The following is a 19,512-nucleotide window of genomic DNA, read 5'->3' on the forward strand; positions in this document are numbered from 1 at the left end:
GTGTTAATGTTTGGGAACCAGTGTAAATAATTCCAGTATTCCCCAGGTACTTTATGGCTGGCATCAGTGTTTCAATGGGATAGAACAAAATGAGCAAGTGCCCCGATGAACAGGGGAGTCGAAAATTAAGAGTTGTGATCCAGGAGGAGAGTTGATGAGCCTTTATCCTGCTCTCGGATAGAGAGAGGGAGTTACATCTCCGATTTTATTTAATCAAGCAACTCAAGGGTGACGCGATGTATTGTTCATAGTGCGAGGACTATTCATCAATTCCAAGAGCCGTATATATAATTTAACCTTATGGATTGGAATATTCGCGTGGTTGGGGGAATTCCGCTATGCTACAGGTAAGGCTTGGCTATGGGTTATAGCCAATTGTTTGGCCTCAGCCTCATCCACAAGGATCATATAGCATTGGGTTGTCAAGTTGGTGTCACCAACCGCTCAATTTGGTATCCAGATAAGTTTGAATTCGAACTCAGAAGGAATGCGTAATAGTTACAAGCAAGTTCTACAAGTGTACCCTAGTCCATCAATGTGACACAAAATCTGCCATTAAAAAGTCACTCATGGTGAGCAAAACGATATTAGTAAACCAGGTGGTCTTACAACCCGAGGATAACATTTCAACGTAAACGTGAACGTATACGCTGACACTGTCTGAAAAAGTCTTGAGATGTGTGCATGTGTTGGGCGAGCATGCAGCAGTCAAAAAGGATTGCATAAGAAGATGACAAGTTAAAATGGGAATGAATAATCATCAAGTCGTGTTAGAAATTGCTGAGCATTCGAAAACAAATGGTCAATGGGAACCGCCCGCATCTTGGATATGAGCGCATCTATTTGATAGGGCTGAAAAGAGTCAATATAATAAAGGACATGGCTGCGTAAAATGTTATCACCTTGATAATAACGTCGTCTACACCGGCCTCGCGTGCGCTCTGCACCTGCTCAGATCGGGCATTCCCTGTGATCGAGATGATAAAACTGCGATTACGGAACGTCCCAGTCTTTTCTCGTCTGCGGATTTCTCGAGTCGTCGCAAATCCGTCCCTGGACCGAATGGCCTTAGAACGGCTGCCAGGGACAACAGCATAGGGACTTACATGACTGGCATCTCAAGGTCCATCTAAAGCGCCAAATTAATCTAGGGTGGATGAACTGTAGGTGGTCGACTCACCAGAACCACATCAAACTTCTTTCCGGCTTGTGTCTCAGTCCTTTCGATAGCTTGCAAAGCTTCAAGGCCGTTCGAAGCCAACGAAAATGTGAATCCAGCACGCTTCATCTGCCGCCTAAATCACAAATCAATGACTCAACTGTCGGGCTAGTAGATATGACATACGCTAAAACAGTCTAGACATTCCAAAGTTAGTTCTGATTAGGCACAGGTCCGTAATATCGCACCTGATTAATCTTGTTATCTTCTGTGATTAAAATGTGCAATGGTTGGTTATGTCGCTGGTTTGGCGTCTCTGGTAGAGGTCTTGAACTAGAGCCTCCGCTTGTCTTGACGTCCTCGACGTACGCGAAGCTTTGGAGTCCTGGAAGCCTTTGATTGGACTGAATTGACCGTTTGAGCCTGGGTCCAGCTACTAAGGGACTGGAAGTGATGCGTCCTGGGGCAGTTGCCCGGATAAAGAACCGGAAAGTTGCACCTTGACCTGGTGAAATCAGATGGCAAGGTCATTTCGCTGATAAAGTATTGAATAGGATCCTTACCAGGTTCGCTTACTACCTCGATTCGCCCTCCCATCAGGTCTAGAGTTGGGATGAGAAATCAAACCTCTACAGGCACAAAAGATGCTCACGACACAACTGTCTGCAGACGAATAAGCCAAGGCCAGAGCCTCCAAAGACGTGATGGGCATTCTGTCAGACGGTTAAGTATTGTCAGCTGGAACAGGTAATTTAACAACTAACCGAACCCTGCTGGAACCTGTTGAAGAGGGCGCAGGTTGAGCCTTGATATACATACGCGGAATGATCGGGTTGCATACCTCTGGAACAATAAGGCCAGGTCCTCTTTTTGCAACCCAGGCCCAGAATCCTGCACTGATACATAAATATACACCTCCAGTTCTTCTGGCCACGATCGACCGCGGGTTACTCGTTTTGGCATCAGCGGTGGAACAGCGCAACTATCATCCGACGGAGGGTCTAGAGACAATTCAAGTGATACTTTGATCTTCTTAGTCGGTGCTAGTGTCCGTGAAGCGAATCGCATTAGACATTAACTAGGCATTGGTTCATGTGAATACTGAAATCATTGAACAGCAGCAGGACTTACGTTGGTGATGATTTGCGCATATCGGCTGCGGTCCGTTGTAACGGTATGAAGTCCATACATCTCAGCCCCTCGCCCCAAATCGAGCTCAAAGGTAATATTTTTCCTGTTCTGCATCGTTTTACTTTCCTAATACAACGAAGAGGAAGACTTACGACATGAGCTCATTCCTAAAGACGATTAATATTTGGCTGGTTTCTCGACGGATATCAAAATCCGATGGTATAATTGAGAGGACCTGTAGATACGTGAGCTTTCAGAAGATAAAAAGGGTCAAAACTTACGTTAAGCTGGATTCTGGACAGACTCAGGACATCATTCGCAATACGGGCTGAGAAATGTCAATATAAGCGACACTGAAATAAAAACACGAATACTAACCTTGTGCCAGGCCACATCTGTCAAGGGTCAGATCTAGGGTTGTTCGATAAAACTGGAAGAGACTTACTGTTTGATGCTATCCATAGCTTGCAAATCGTCTTCCAGCTCTGATAACATACGTTCCGTTGGAGAATATAGTATCTTCCGCCTCTGACAATCGTGCAAAAGATCCCGGAGACCTTTCATATTGTTTCGTACAACTTCCTATTACAAATTCTTCTCAGTTAATATATATGAGAGCAAGTTTGCAACTTACTGCGTTCTGTATGATAGCAGACACAGGTTGCCTTAGTGAAGATTAGCCAACGGTATTAGTATTGGGTTAAATGGCCCACCTTAATTCGTGGGACGTGACATCAATCAACAATTCTTGGGCCCTTCTACGTTCGACTTCTAATTGTCGTTGCGCTTCTGCCTCTTCAGCTCTGTCGCCGCCATATGCTCCCTCTCCTCCGCCAAGGCAATACGAGTTTCCTCGGCGCGGTGTTGCTCGTTGATATCAGTTATGGCCCCAAATGCACCGAGCATGTTTCCCTCTGGGGATATCAATGGTGACAGCCCGACATGTGTCCAGCAGCCACTCTTCCATTGTATGCGCTAAGCCGACGTTTGTGGTAGTTTTACTTAGACTTTATAGTTAACTCTTACCTTGCTGGTTGATTTATGGGATTCAAAACACGTTCGCCAAACGCCTAACATGTCATCCTTGCTCGTTGGGATAACACTGGATTATTGTGTTACCAGATAGTCCAAAGAGAGGGGACTGTCACTTACTAGTCAATCCACTCATCCTGATCTTGCTCATGAGGAAACCCGGTTATATGATACCAAGCAGGGTTGACATATGTAAGCCTTGGAGGTGGTTAGTGATGCCACAGCATCTTATTGTTATTGCTCACCTGCCCTCGGCATCGGTTCTGAAAATCCGACCTAAGCAATCCATTAGTCGTTGAACTTCGCCCTGGGATCATGAAAACAAAGCATACCGGCGACAAATCCGTCAGCACCTGGAGCTCGTGAGAGCGAACCTCAAAATCTTCCTCGAGCTTTACTCGCCGCTTTCCGAGTTGTAATTGTAAGTGGGTTCGAGCGAGCAAATCTTTGACTTTGAAGGGTTTGCTGATGTAATCCACTGCCCCATCGTCTGGCCACCGAATAGGCTGCTATGCGTCCTGTCAATACTGACGACACGCTACCTGAGGAATGTCCACATACTATCATCGGAGGCAGTCACAAAAATAATAGGAAGCAGCTTGGTTCTTCTTTCCTCGCGCAATCGTCTCAATAGCTCTGGACCGTCCATGTTTGGCATCATTACATCGCTACGAAGCGATAAGTAGATTGTTCCAATATCAAGACTGTAACTCACCAGAGAACAAGATTGAGTCTTTGAGACCTGGCAATTTGAAGTGCCCCACCCCATCCGCGGCCTCTAGGACGGTCAAGTAAGGGGTAAAAATCTTGCGTACATAGGATCGCATATCCGCATTCTGGGCAAGTTCAGACTTCTTTCCCACCAAACCAAGTGTAATTACACTCACATCGTCGACGACCAAAATTACATCGTCCTTCTCGAAGAACAGAGTCGAAGACGTAGCACTTTCTCCTTCGAGTTCGTCGCCCGCAGATGTTGCAGAAGGCGTCGGTTGGTCCAGCTCCATCCAGCTGGAAGAGAACAGATCAATGAACATTCGAGTATATCGGGAAAATTATATACTAGTCCATTTCTTTGCGCGTACCGCTATGTGTACCGGGGTGCATCGCATCCCGTATAAGAGCCGCAGGAAGGTGGCTTGATCCATGCGGAAGTGTGATTGTGAAGGTGCTGCCCGAATGACCAGGACAATCCTCTTCGGTACAAGATTGAACACCCAGTGTACCACCATGAAGCGAAACCAATTCCTTTTCACCCTGCGGTCAATACCTCCGTCAGTTACTCAAAAAGACACGACGAACCTTTGTCAAAGAAAGTCCTACCCCGGTACCTTCAGCAATCTGGACGGATTTAGCAACTATCTTCAGTCAGGCACAAGATGCACATTGCCATCAGACCTACGTTGGTATTAACCCTAAAGAATCGGTCGAACACTTGATCGATGTGCTGTTTCGGGATCCCCACACCTTCGATCACAGCATTTTAGATCGCAACACGTTTTGGTTAACCACGCTGATCAACTTGCCTGTGTCGCTCACGCTCACGTGCGAAAGATTAGCTTCATGTTTGATCCTCAAGTTGATTGTACCGTGCAGTGTGTACTTGAATGCATTCGATAACCTGTAGGCTAGTGAGCACACCATCTAACTCGATAGCCGATACCTACAAATTGCATACAATCTTTTCCCACAAGTCTACATACCCAATTTAATGTAAATCTACGACACTATGGATCGTACTTACCGATGTCGACGTAAACGGATGGCTCACTTCCAACGTCACAGTCAATAATATAATCGATCGACTTCTTCTCGGCCATGCTCCGGAATAACGCAGCAAGGTCAGCGGTTACACGAGCTAGTTGAACAGGCCGGAAATTGCCGACAAGTCGTCCGGCTTCGAGTTTGCTCATGTCCATGATAGACTAGCAGTACGATTAACCGTCATGCAAGCTATAAGATACGAGCAGGAAACGCACATCGATAAGTTTCTTCAGGCGCCGACTGTTTCGTACTGCCAATTGGAGTTTGTATTTCGCGTCGCTGGTGATATTGGAAGATAGCAAGAGTTGTTCCAGTGGTGCTTGGATTAGGGTCAGCGGAGTCCTAAGTTCTGTGCCCCTTGATAGTGAGCGACTTGATCTGACCACAACGCAAACATACTTACCATGAGATACATTGGTAAAAAACATCGTCTTGGCTTTGTCCATTCGCTCCCTTTCCTCCATCATCTTCATGTCCGCCTCCCGCTGGAGAACTGCAGTCAACTGGTTGCTCAACGCTGATCCCAAGCTTTCCAGCCACGAAGCATAATCGGCATCATACGCTCTACGAGTGTTAATCCCGAGTAATAAGACTCCATATGGAAGCGTCCTTCCATGGACGCTTCTACCACCTTGTGTTGAGTTAGTACTGATTGGCATGATAGCGGCCATACGAGGTAGATCCTTGAATCCACGTGCATCGAGTCCCTCAGCGAGATGAACAGGGAGAGGATCAACTAGTTCGATGGAACCGGAAGCAAAAGCCTTGGTTATATCCAGGCCGGAGTCGGTAGAATTGGACGAATCTGCCGGACGCTGATTACTAGCCGCAGAGCCCATGGGTGACCCAGGGGCATTCCCCCGAGACGTGGTTTCAGAAACACCAGAGGAGCCCACGTCAACGCCCGAATCATACGTGTGGAGTTGGGGCCGGAAGGTAAGCGAGTTTAGAGTATATTTGATTATGGGAGGGGCGATAGGATGATCGTCAGGGATGCCAATCGAACCAGAGAGGGTGAGTTTGACACTGAGTGAACCTGCCGTAGGATTCCGGATGTAGTCTAGTACACGAGCTGAGCTGGCCTGGGCAGTAGATGCTCCGTTTGTTGGTAGCTCTTCGACTTCGCACCAATAGAGTGCAATAAATGGAAGGCTAGAACAATGTCAGCAAAGAAGAGTCGGACAAAATTGAGCCTCACTCCAATGGATTTCGGGACAAAGCCTCCAATGCTCGTTCGCCAAACTGCTGTTGCGTTTTGGCGTCAGACACTTTTGATGAAACCTCAGACATGCAGCTTAGGCGTCGCTCGGCAATAACCTTTTGGGTGGTTTCCCAAGTAATGTTGAATATCCCCGCCACCGTGCCGTCTTCCTGCCAAACTGGAGTCCAGTGCCAGGAGCTAATTTATCGAATGAGCCCGATTCAACATACGCAAAGTTCACGTAAACATACTGATAAAACTCTTCGGGCAGATGAAGCTCAGTCAACGTGCTGAAAAACAGTAAGTCTAATACGGCAACATATATTCAGTCCTTGGACAGCGTCCGATAGAATTTAACCTTACCGTCAGCCTTGCAGGTCGACTTGCCCCTCCTTACGCTCTCGGAAACTACAGCAAGCACGCCCCAAAGTTCTCCCCACTGTGTAGAGTTTTAGGACGCAATGATGTTCGAGTAGGTCAATTACCCACCGCAACTGGACCAGCCTTTGCAAATATTCTAGGGTGCTTGCTTCCTATCATCTTAGCGTATTCATCGTTGTAAATAATCACCTGGCTACTACCCATAAGTATTTGGCTCTTAATAATAGGTTAGACATACTCGGGCCATCCCCAAAATAATGCGCCCTATAAACAGGATTGAGATCAACTGGCCTGTAGAATACATGCGACTTACAGACACAGGCGTTTCCATAAGATATTGGACCATTAACTCCAAAAGTACAGGCCAAGATTCTCTCGGGCCAAGCGGCGTCGTTTCCCACGGATATGTGTCAACCAACCGGGATGGGAGTTCTGCTGGGTTGATGGCCAACGCGGACTGTGATGGCATTGAGCTACTGTCAGATTTACTCATTCTCGATCGAATGTGTGGTCCAATGGCACCTGGCATCAACGGAAAGTCGGGAAGTCGTAAATTAGGGTCTTTCCGCCTCCGACTTTCTCCCTGGGTTTCCGATCGCAAAAAGTTCATCGGAGCTTTGCGAGGGGAGGCAGTAAAAACGTATGAATTGCTTGAAGAGCCAACCTCGGGTATTGTTATTGGCAGCTCAATCGGAGTGGGTGTGAGCTCGAGGTCAATAGAAGTATGGTCGCGGGGAAGCCATGCGGGACGAAGGTTAATCGCATGAGAGTATCCAATAGACCTTGATGTGCTCTGGGAGTCACTATGTGTTGGGTTGGAAAGCCAGACAATATCTTCGTCAGAAGCGATAGCTGAGAAAAATGTTTGATCGTCAAGGATTCCCGATTCGTCGTGGCCAACCAGCAGTTCGCGAAGCGAGGAATTCCCGTAGATAAACTCAAGCGACGGACGCGGACCAGTATTAGAACACAGAATGAATGCAGGCTCGGGATAGGCATCCAGGAATCCCACCAAGGGGACTTGTTGTAAGGCGTTCGTGCTCCCCAGCATAGGCGCTGTGGTGGCAGTCTCCAGGAGAATCCAGACCGGGACACTTGGGTAAATAAACTAGGTCCAAATATATGACGTAGCTGCATACAGTAATTTCACCTGTTCGAGCCAAATCAGGGCTCAATGCGGGGCCGGATCGAGAGTCATTTGAGATCGACGGACCCGAAACTGTGTTTTAAATTCGGCGCCGATAGATGTGGCACACTCTTCTTTAGTAGGACGAGCAATTCAATTCCTATAACTTCAAGCTTCCAGAGTCGTCGTAAATAATTCTTAATACTTCAGTCAATTGAACCCGCTTTGGTTCACTCCATATTGCGTCGCCTATCAATAGGCATAATTGTATTGCATGCTATGAACAGGTACAGCCGAGTGGATATCGACTTATGCATGATGATATCAATCACTCGTCATCCAAGGCTTACCAAACACCCTCATGTCCAGGTAGCATTGCAAGCGAGGTTTCCAGGGAGCCCACAGTTACTCTACAAGTCGGCCAAGTTATAAGTATCCATGCTTATCAATACCAATACTCATTACTTACCAGCCAATCGTGATACTTGAGCAGATGTCCTTCATAGACCCCAGGAGAATCAAAGACAAACTGTGTTGCATATGATTTTTGCGAACAATTTCCATCCAGTTGCGCATATTTGATCAAGCCTAGGACAGCAGCATAAGTACTATATAGCACACAGACCTCGACAGTGACTTACCGAAAACGGAATACGAAGAGCCTCCGTCCCAATAAACATCCGTCGGAAACTGCCTAGGAATAAGAAACTCAAACTTGGAAATTTTTATGAAATTACCCACGTGCTCTAGACTTTTAACTGCTTTTGGGACATTTGTCCAAGCGGACAAAATCTGGTCTGCTCCTTGGAAAACGCTAGGACCAATGATAAATGTTCCTTGCGCCCCGTTGCCAGCGAAGTTTTTAACGAAACGTTGCCCATCAGCAGAGACTGTGCTTTCAGTCAATGGGTATACGACCTGAGAAACGGTAGATTTAGCATGTTCGCCATACAGTACTAATCACTTGAGCACAAAAGCTTACGGACCCCATTGAGCCAAGATTTGAAGCCTTCGGGCACATCTGAGCAAGACAAGTACATTAGAAATTGGTCACGCAAGATGTATTCTCAGGACAACTTACTGGAAGCAGGGCTGAAATAGGTTGTATTCACAGCAATCACTGACGTTTGTGTTAAGAGTGCACCGAAAACAAAAGCGGATACAACCGAGCGAGACATAGTGGAAAGCATATCAGTACCTGTTTTGGAGGAAGCTAAATGTACTGTCTATTTTATACCTAGTAAATTCCTTTTTTGTTATCAAAAGCTCAAGGCTGAAAAGTACCCGTTGCGTCGCGGCGGAGTGATCGTCTGAGGGAGTGCGTTTAATATGGAATGTTGAGGAATCTGGCACATGGTGTTCTGGGGACTGGAATTCAAACGCGACTTGCGACCAATGCGGGGCTCCAGTTCACGTTAACAGATCATGAATGTCTTCAGACTTACCCTGAAGTTTACAAGACCCCCTTGATTATAAGGTTAACGTTCCATTTTACACCTCCGCTTTTGAGAAACTCCATGAATTGCCCCTCTCAATGTGGCATGTTCAGCTACAGTTTGTACCATAAATATTGAGAAACCTTCATTTGTTGCTCGCCATTCAGTCTGAGGAACTATCCACTTGGATGGCAGGATCGAAACTAATCTGAAGCTCGAAATACGATCTCCCTATGTATTCAGGACTCAAGGTGCATACTAATCACAGGGATATGCATATTTAGAAAGAGGGGATTCAGATTGGGTATCACTTGGTTCTAAATACGAATTGATTACGGCCCTTTGTCCTTGGTGCAGACTCCGTGCCTACACACGACGAATATATCAAATAATCCCACTTGGCAAGAGATTCCCTTTCTTATTTGAACAGACTACGAGACTAGATTCCAGCAGAGCGAATTAACATTCTGATATCAATGGCGTAGCGACTTCCATATTGCCATCGCTTAATCCTTTAGCCAATACATCTGATCAGACTGAAGCGAGCGGTCGTTTTTAACAATGGAAGTCCGGCCAAGTGCCTTATCCAAAGTCAGTACATAAGCGGCAAGTACAATAATTATTAAAGTCTATCCAAGAATGAGTCAGGAATTGTACTAAAGACTAAGCGAAAGCTGGGATTCGATTACAACTGCAGTGTTTATTTACGCTTTATATACTAATGAATGCCACATACTTCGCGTGCGTATATGCATCGAGCCAAGGAGTCAGTCTAGTCTACGATTCCTACAGTAATCCCTGGACTGGATATGATGCCGTAGTTTTAGCTGGCCGATTTTATCTAAAGCAAGTATGTCAAGTCAATAACATGATCGCCCTACGCCCGATGCGATACTTTCTGACCATGAATTTGCTTAGTTTCTATTTGATCTTTAAACTTCCACTGTGACTGGTTATCCACATATATATTTGTTATTAACGCTTCGTATATTGCACCAACCAACGTTCGCTTCCCCTCTCCCGTTTAGTTTATACAAAACTATGAGTAACAACATCACAGCGCAAGTATTGAGTGTGCAAACTACAGCACACTCTTCTCGTCCTGGATTCTCCCCTCACTCTCATTGAACCGCCTCAAACCTATGATCATTCTGGAGAATGTTGCATTGATATACTCTGTACTGCCCTTCTGTGGCACTGTGAAAATAAACCTACCTAATACTAGGAGGAGGATCCCTTAATAACCGCCAGATCGCGTTCTACCTACTCAAAGCGAGCGTTTATTTCTTAAGTACCAGGGAACAACACGGATATTTCTTTGGGGTCGCCAGTAATTTAAGGTGGGGATTCGGGTCACAAAGCAAATGGAATAAGTTACAATATCATTTAAGTACATACAGGGTGCTTAATTCTCCTAACCCTCTTTGTCGTCGCCTGCGCATTCTTCCGCCTGAAAAGTTGTTTTTTCGAGCCTTGGGGTGCAATCCACGATCACCCACTCCCCTGCAGATCGCCTTCCGTTGTCAATATACGTCCTGACAAACTTTTCGTAGCAGTGATATCAAGAATGAAGGAGCACCCGAACTGAATCAATGACAGTAGTTCTTGGAAAGCATCTCTTTCGATGTGCTTGGACTCTTTTACATGAGCGAGAACATGGGTGGTAGTCTAGGAGGTGCGCGATATCTGTGTGTTAATTACGATTATATGCGCAAAATTCTCACGCGAAGAAGCTGGCCGCACCGACCAGACGGACCCTCCCCCCCTGGGTACCGTTTGTGTTTGATTTCTAGCTATACACTGTCATTTGGTTTAATCGGCTTACTTATGTACAAGTCCATTGAGCGTATAACGTCTCGGGTGGGACTCTCTTACACCTGTCTTTACTTTTGAACCACAACAATCGAGAGTTTTATGGATTGTCATTATCTCGGCGACACGGTTGGCATCGACGTTCGTATTGACAAGTGGACAATAGTAGAGACTTACAGTGGAACGAGCAATCTTCGAGTAGTATGTGCCATTTTGGAGTAGCCTTTTTTTGCTGAAAATCGTCACTATAATAGGTGGACGCAAGTGTTATCCCAATACACCTCGCCGCTCGTCTGCACCATACTGCCCACGGTATTGCGGAAAGGGCAGCTGACGTTATCAAAGCGATTCGGGATTCTAGGTTTGAATTATATTTGAAGCGATTTGTTTTCGGGATTGGATTACTGGGACGCTGTTTTGTCAAGTTTTTCAGGCTGAGGTTGGATGCCTTTGCACCATATATAGTAGGTACGAGCCCCGTGGATGAGCTTTATATGGTATGACTTCCTATGAGTTCATATGTATTGTGACTTATTCAATGACTATAGTTTCGCTCATATGCGCCAGGAGACTGCTGGAAGGCAGGATAGTTGTCATGTCATATTATGAGCCATTTCGCACTGTCAATTACATGCCTGCGATAGCTTTCATCTCCAGTGCAGTTTTCCATTTACCGCTTAACTTTGGGTTGGTGAGATACCTTGAGAAATACGCGTCTTGTGGATCCTGAGCTCGAATGCTAGGTGGGACACCATAGCATTCATATTTGAGTACAAGCGCACCTAGCATGTCGGGCCTTACTCGAGTGGGGGCTGATTGGAGCAGAGAATCACAGAGCACGGCAGACTGTTATATTGCCCAAACACATGAAATACATGATACTGCAGTGCACAAACGTCCACGAATATATACAAAGCACACTATGAACCGCTCGGTATCTATCATCATCTCACATCTCAATACATGACCAGTTATCGTCCGAATCAGCAGTGCTCACCTCACTCTCAGCCAACAAAGCATCGACGCCAATCGTCCCCAAGCAGCAAACGCTGACTATAGTCCGCCCGACACGTGCCTCCAGGCCCAATCGTGTAAACAATCTCGAGGGAGGGGAAAAGCTTGAGCAGATCAGGTGGAACCCAGAAAACAAGCTGTGAGTCACGGTTGCATGCCCACCCATCGCTGTCGATCGTCAGTCCACCGGCAATCGCACTAAAGGGCTTCCTCTGGTCTGAGCTCGAAGAGGCAGATTGGGATATGTCGGATGCAGCGCCCCTTCCTGGTGCCTTCCATACTCGAATCGTCGCGTCATCCGAGCCTGAGACAATACATGCACCGTCGGGCGAACATGCCACCGAGTTGATGCCACGTTGATGTCCTTGAAGTGGCTCACATGCAGGAGCCCCATCTTCCACCCTCCACACTCGAACGCTTCGATCATCCGAGCCAGATACGATGTGATTGCTGTCGGGTGTGAACACAACTGACCTAACCGAATCCTGATGTGCGTCGAGAGGACCGAGGACCAACTTGCCACTGTGCGAGTCAAAGGTGCAGATAGTGCAATCTGCGGACCCGGAAGCAACGAGTCTGCCATCAGGCGAGAACGTCACCGACAAGATAGGCCCCTTATGCTGCTGCGACCCAAACGGATCGAACACGAGTGATAGCGTCTGCGACTCCCACATCCGAATCTTCCCGTCGTCACACACAGAAACAACATGCGTGCCGTCGGGGGAGAATGCCGCTGAGCTGACCTCGTCGTTGTGCGTTCCAACCAGGTCTGTGGGCGCCAGAGTCCCATTGTCCACATCCCACATGCGTATGGTCTTGTCCTTAGAGGCAGAAACAACGTGTCTGCTATTGGGTGAGAACAACACCGACCGTATCGTTCTTTCATGCCCTCGAAGTGGACCGGATAGCAGCTTGCCGCTTGTGGCATCCCATAGACATATGCATTCATCGTCGCCACCAGAAACAAGGTACCTGCCGTTGAGTGAAAACGCCACCGACCTGATCTCATCCGTGTGTGCGACAAGTGGCCGGAGAGCGGGAGTGCCATCGTGTGTGTTGAACATGTAGATCGCTTTGTCGCCACCCGCTGCGGCGATGCGTGATCTATCAGGCGAGATCGCAACTGACCAGACATCCTTGGTTGGTGCGTTGGAGTGTGAGGTGTGAGATGATGTCGAGTGGAGTGGATTCCACATCTTGACGCCATCCCTTGAGCATGATGCGACTCGTGTGCCGTCGGGTGAGAACGCAGCGGAGTAAGCATAACCGTCGTGTTTGCCAAGTAGGCAAGGGTTGGAGTAGCCGTTCTCTACATCCCATATATACACGCACCAATCCCAAGAGCCAGTGACGAGTTTGTCTCCGAGTGGCGAGAACCCAATGGATGTGATTATGTCGTTGTGTACTTTGGGTGGGGAGTGTGTGGCGGTGCCGTCCTGTAGACTCCAGACGCGCAGTTCACCGGATTCATGGCCAGTGACAAGGTGCTTGCTGTCTGGTGAAAAGGCAATTGAACAGACTGGGGATTGATGAGCATCGAATGGAAAAGAGAGAGACTTGCTGGTAGATGCGTCGTAAACAACAATGGGACACTCATAGCTACCCAAGCCACATGCGATATGCTTGCCATCAGGAGAGAACGCCGTGCAGAGGACTTCACCAGAATGTTGTTTGATGGAGTTGGGTATCAGACTGCCGTTGCCACTGTCCCACATCCGCATTGTCTCATCCCTGGACCCTGAGAGGATGTGCTTGCCGTCGGGTGAGAACGATACTGACGCCACTGCGCTTTCATGCCCCTTGATGACGTCATATATGCAACTGCCTGTCTGCGCGTCTCGCACAAGCATTGTACCGTCACCAGAGCCAGAGACAAGCAGCAGTCCGTCGGTGGAATATGCTACGGATCTGACCGAATCGGTGTGTCCCTCGAGGGGGCCAAGAGCCACTGTTCCATTGTGCGCATGAAGTATATGTACTGTGCCATCTTCGAATCCAATTGCAAATCGAGACCCATCGGGAGAGAACGCCAGTGAGAGGGCCTCCGAGGGCATCTGCCATGTCGCAAGCAGCGCCGTTGGACTTTGTTCCATCACGGAGCCTTCCAGCCTCAGAAGATCTTGAGTACGACCCCGGTACTGCTTGTACACCGAGCTAGTCGGATGGCAAAATGCCAATGCGGAGATGTATATATGCGGCGTCGACTGCGAAACCGACCCGGCAGCATACTTTGATACAAAGATCGACGAGTCGTTCAGCAGCCTGACCACATCTGATGATGCGTCTTCGGCCTATCACTCGTCATCAGCCTTGTACTGATACTGCACTGCTCAAGTGCCTTACCGTCAGCCATGACTTGAGCGCCAACAGCATGCCTATCCCTTTGTCCAGCGTACGCTTCAGGCTCACTACCTCCATCCAGAACAGCAGCCGATATGATAGAAACTCGTCCAGCCCTTTCCGAACCATCTCACATGGCGCGCTCTTGACTACATGATCTCCCCAATGGTGCGCTGCGTATGACAGCGTTGGCGAGATTGACTTTGCTATCCGGTATTCCAGGTCTTCCACTTTGCTATCGGGTATAAACGACGTCTCCAGACCACAGATGTTGAATCGCAGCTGGTCTTGCATCACCTCGAAGCACCGTTCGGCGAGCAGCTGACTGTGCTTCGCTTCGTCGCAGTAGAACTTTGCCGACCGTGCCTTGTCGAACATATAGTCAGGGAACGATGCATGTAGCGTCGTGATCGTCCCAGTCGCTTGTGACACGTGCAGCACCGAATATAGAGACTGCAGCAGTATGTCAGCCTTTGTCGCTTTGATCCCCGTCAGAGCTCCGACCGTATCGACGTCGATCGGCTCTCGTGCGCAAATTGCTGTCCAAACTATTGCAAGTGTCTGGTCTTGCTCTTCCTGATCCAGGTTCGAGTCGTGGACTGCCGCATCCAGAATCGTAGCATATAGCTTGTCAATGTCTGCGTGTCGGTTGGCCAATTTCGAAGACGAGTGCAGGATCGCCTCAAGCCGGTCTTGATCCACCATCGTGCCTCTTCTCCGAATGTACCGAATTGCCGTGGCTGCATATATGAACAGGTTCCCGGAGAGCTTGGCGAGTTTGATCAGATCATGCTCAGAGACGCCGTTGCGAAGTTCGTCACGAAGGTATAGCTCGATGTCTGCTTCCACTAGCGACTTTTCGATCTCGTGTAGCACGCACATCGACCGGTTGCGGTCAGACTGCGCCTCGATCCTTTGGCGGATGTCCGGCTCGGGTCGGCTGGTGACGAAAAACTTGAGAGGCAAGTCGGGAGTGACTCTGAAAAGTACGTCAAGGATCGTTCGCACGCCGTTCGTGTTGCTGCATTCATCGAGCGCATCGATCACGACCACAAGCCCTTTTGTCATCCCGGTCTTCATTCTTGATAGCGGCTCCTTGATCAGTCGCTCACACTGCCTGTCGATCGACTGTGACTTGATGTTCGGCTGCTGCTCCAGAGCCCCCCGCAACGCTGATCGAAAAGAAGGTAAACGCTGTGCCAGCTGACAGGCGATAGTCGGTATGATTCTTCCCACGTTTTGACATTCCTCAGATGTGCGGGTGCAGAAGAAACTGGCCCCGAGTTCACCGCGATCTTCAAGACACTGGGCAAAGGTGTATGCGATGGTTGTCTTGCCTGTGCCGGCCATTCCGTTCATCCAGTAGACATTGGGCTTGTTTCGATCGACCGACCACTGATCAAGCTCGAGCAAGATCTTCGACCGAGTGTTCGGAGTGCATGCTCGACGATTCACATCATAGGACAGCAGTGAGTTGTAGATCGCCGAGTCTACAGGTGACAAACCGGCGAGGCGAGAGTCCTGACGGAACGCGCGTCAATCTTCATGTTTATCACTCAGATTTCCAGCTCACCGTGCGCTGTGCTTCGACTGCATCCCACGTGTTCAAGCTCGCTTCGGTCTGTGCCTATTTTAGCAGTGACGCTTACCAGTGCATACCTGTCTCCCACCTTGATCTTCTCCAGGATGTCCGCTATGTGCCTATACGCTTGTAGTATCTCCTCCTCATCCTGTTCCGCGTTCCTGAGGTATCTTGCTGTTCGGTCGTTCTGCTTGCTGCGGATGGCCGCCACTTGCTCTTCCATTGACCTATCTATTTTGTGAGCTTCCCGGATTCGACCTGCTTTGCGTCACTCACGTTGCGATTCTTTCAAGGAACTCCGAAACCTCTGTCGACTTGGCCTCTTGTTTATGCTGTTGGAGCCACTCGGCGAGCGATGATAGTCGTGCTGCCAGTGCCTCCATTTCGGTACAGTTGTTAGAGCTCAGCTACACAAGAGTCTGAATCAGTCACGGTGTAGCAGGGGAAATGACACAAACCACCGACCTCCATGTGCTCGACGGAGGCTAAAAGTCCTCCAATCGCAGCGTGTAGAGGCGGAAAAACCTGCGCTGCGCTATGCAATGTTTTTAGCGTACCGGTCAGGGCTCGTATGGCTGAAGGCGCAGGAGTGATTGGCCGAGGAACGCTGACGGCCGCGGTGTCTGTAGCCGCGTCGGGGCCTTCGAGAGGATTGGTTGCGATCGGCAGTTGATCTGTGTCTGAGTGTCGCAACGGGCCGTTGGAGGGCACCGCATCATCAACGGCAGAACGTGACTGAGAGGCGGCTGGTTCCGCGGGCAAAGACTGAGTATCAGGGTGAATGGAAGGTATGGAAGTGGAAAGACTCGATGCGCTGCCGGGCGTAAGTTTTGCTATGATTTTGTTTTTCTTGCGCCTGAAGTAGGCGCGAACGCCTGTCCCTTTATCCGGCGAATCCATTGACCGACGGTAGTCGTTGACCTGCACAAGCGCACAAGCGCTTGAGGCTGCTCAGATCAAGGGCGAATCATCGGCGCTTGCACGAACACCTAGCCGAAGTTTCGCATTTGTCATCGAACTAAGCAGTGTCAGTGTCAGCTCTGGCGACTCGAGCACGTTTGACGTGGGGTGATCATGCTTCGGGGCCTAAGAGACTTATCGTGTAAAGTGGTGGAGATGCATGATATGAAAGGGTCAAGTAGCTGGCCGGCTCTGAGGTTGGCACAAAAATCCGTCATTGACGAATTACGATCCTGTATCAGGACTTTGCTTGTTATACGCACTCCCACATCTCACTCGACGACACGAGGGCATCCCAACATCTCATACATTATTCGCTCAAGGTAGCTACACGATCTGAGTGGTTGTCAAAACTGGGTCCAATGATAGTTCATAGCACTTACCACTCAACTCAGCACCCCAACCCAGAGGGTTGTTTTTCTACGCCACGGAACGGCCTTGTATGTTATCTGAATAATAACCCCGGGTAATGAAGAATAGGACATACCTTTCGAGTAGGATAGTGTTCCCGAAAGAATCCTCTGAAACCCAATTATAGAGGCCATTGAGAGGCTTTGCACGCGGCACCGTGATATATGCTAAACGGAGTATCAGCGACTGGAAAGCCGAAACAAACCGCCCACTTACCAAGGCCGTAGTAGAACCTGTTCGTTGATCTTTATTCTTGATGCACGGTTCGAGGATTGCAGTTCTTGCGCCTATGCTCATGTCAATGATTGCAACCAACTTGTATATGTTTGTGTCTTACCAACCAAGCTAGCCGAACCAAGTTCAAACGGGATCTGCCATCAAGACCCGCCGACTATTCTAGGTTCATATACCGACTGACATTCCTGAGTGCTGGGGCTGTCCACACAAGCCGTTTAGTCTGGCTCGCCAAACATAAGCTCGTCACGAGTGACCAGTACTTTGACCCCGGTTTCGAATTTGACAGCCAAACACTACACGCTCGAGTGAGGGATCCTGCGACGCAATGTCTTAGTCTTCTTTAGTCCAAGAGCGGCAAATAATTCAATCATGCTTCCAATGCTGAGCTTTGGAATACGTATTCCGTTGAGTTGAATGTCCTGTCGTACCGGATAATAAGAGTCAGGCACTGAAAGAAGGAATGCAATGCAGTCGCATGTGTACATACAACTTGCGCCCCAGTCCAGACCTACTCGTTCAAGCATGGTTTCCCACGTACCACAGCCTTGCCCGTCTTCAACTCGACAACTTCCGGAGGGATACTGTCACATACGCGTTGAGCCACCTCCAACTTATGCGAGAAAATCGTACCTTTGGCTATATCTGCCTGATCTCGAGTTTTGTAGCAAACTCCATTCCTTGGGAGTGTTTTGAGCTGAGTCGAGATCCACACGCTTGCTTGGACTTCAGGTCAACACAACTCTCCGTACGTCGTTGGTATAGGACGACCCAACACACTTGTACACCTCTTGCCTTGTGCAGGCAGCTCTTCTGTTCGCGCCTGATTCAGCATGCTGACAAGTTCTGCGAGCTACAGTCAGTGTCCAACATTCATCCACCAGTCCAACAAGCCTACCCAACTTGGTTTGCAAGAGTCCCCTGAGAAATCTCCATCCAGTTGGCCGGAAAAAGTGGCACCCCATAGAGTATGGCTGAAGGCGTAGTCTGGAGCCCCAACATCCGCAGATCCAGGAGGCAGCTGGAAAATGTCCCTGACAGCGATCATCTATATCCCTGCTTGTGTCAACAGTCTCAGCTTGGAAACAGCCTAACAATCGCACCTGCATCCCTACATCAGCCTCTTTTCTACTTCCCACCGTTTGTGCAGTGTTTTTGAGCGCATCAAACATTGTCGGATCCATCTGCAATACTCCCGTATGTCAGTCAACGATGCGGCAAAGCTTTCCCTTGACGCACTGCCGTACATGATCTGAGTTTGCAGCTTTGCCATGTTACTCGGTACTAAATTCAGAGGAGGTCTTTTGTCCTCAGAGCGGTCGTTCGCCAGGCTTTTCGGCTGTCTGGGCGTCTGCAACACGGGGTTATTTGGGTGCAATACTAGGAGTCAAGCTCTATACCTACAGACGAGTCCCGAAGTACCCTACCGGTGTGAACAGTCGGTCAGAATGTACCTGATGTTAGTATGAATGGTTGTGTTTTGCCGGTGAGCTGTTGATACCGTTTGCATTATGAATGAATGTCTAGAACCTATTTGTTGGTGACTACAGTTCTTTTGGAATGTCACCGAGATTGTACGCTCACCAGAACGTCCGATAATGAGCACGGTCTCCTCTCTGAGCACGCTATAGAGTATGTCCTCTTATTCTTCTGGCAGGCTACGATGAGACTGCACATGGCATCATGAGTGATCGAATCTAAGTGATGAGACCTGAGCAAATAGATTATGTGTGAGCCAACTCGGATGGTATACACTAATATATCGGGATAGTGATACTGACAAAAGCCGGTGCCGATTTAGTGCCGGGTATCCAGACGTGAGTGATCGTAGTTCAGAACTCGCAACAAACCGGAGCGCCGAGACCCTGAAGCTGACTCAGCGTGGACCCGAGCAGTTCTGACTTGCTGAGCCGTTCTCTCGGTCACCTC

At 48.5% G+C, this 19,512-nt stretch overlaps 2 protein-coding genes across 2 annotated transcripts; both read right to left on the reverse strand.

Annotated features, from left to right (window-relative positions):
* Positions 1-738: 738 nt before the first annotated feature.
* Positions 739-8,972, reverse strand: RhiXN_05345 (response regulator receiver; the record flags this gene model as incomplete). Its single annotated transcript, XM_043325161.1, has 43 exons — positions 739-852; positions 903-1,053; positions 1,107-1,129; positions 1,181-1,295; positions 1,346-1,356; positions 1,408-1,664; positions 1,723-1,761; positions 1,812-1,872; positions 1,924-1,939; positions 2,001-2,191; positions 2,291-2,393; positions 2,443-2,525; positions 2,572-2,618; positions 2,669-2,685; positions 2,736-2,872; positions 2,925-2,955; positions 3,004-3,157; positions 3,190-3,265; positions 3,317-3,392; positions 3,443-3,520; positions 3,568-3,629; positions 3,697-3,812; positions 3,884-3,990; positions 4,046-4,158; positions 4,210-4,333; positions 4,386-4,579; positions 4,625-4,663; positions 4,868-4,943; positions 4,990-5,017; positions 5,067-5,247; positions 5,302-5,435; positions 5,490-6,238; positions 6,285-6,485; positions 6,539-6,593; positions 6,651-6,726; positions 6,777-6,861; positions 6,907-6,932; positions 6,982-7,776; positions 8,264-8,382; positions 8,436-8,484; positions 8,536-8,712; positions 8,781-8,815; positions 8,876-8,972. The coding sequence occupies 43 exons, from the start codon at positions 8,970-8,972 to the stop codon at positions 739-741; spliced, it is 5,418 nt and encodes a 1,805-aa protein (XP_043177580.1).
* Positions 8,973-12,046: 3,074 nt separating this feature from the next.
* RhiXN_05346 (peptidase C14) lies at positions 12,047-18,755 on the reverse strand (the record flags this gene model as incomplete). The annotated part of the gene is made up of 14 exons (XM_043325162.1): positions 12,047-14,347; positions 14,400-15,917; positions 15,970-16,017; positions 16,067-16,205; positions 16,255-16,385; positions 16,444-16,899; positions 16,966-16,996; positions 17,426-17,516; positions 17,566-17,582; positions 18,099-18,167; positions 18,217-18,303; positions 18,336-18,436; positions 18,482-18,631; positions 18,687-18,755. The coding sequence occupies 14 exons, from the start codon at positions 18,753-18,755 to the stop codon at positions 12,047-12,049; spliced, it is 5,208 nt and encodes a 1,735-aa protein (XP_043177581.1).
* Positions 18,756-19,512: the final 757 nt, after the last annotated feature.

This window comes from Rhizoctonia solani, chromosome 2 (assembly GCF_016906535.1).
Source record: "Rhizoctonia solani chromosome 2, complete sequence".
Taxonomy (NCBI): Eukaryota; Fungi; Basidiomycota; class Agaricomycetes; order Cantharellales; family Ceratobasidiaceae; genus Rhizoctonia; species Rhizoctonia solani.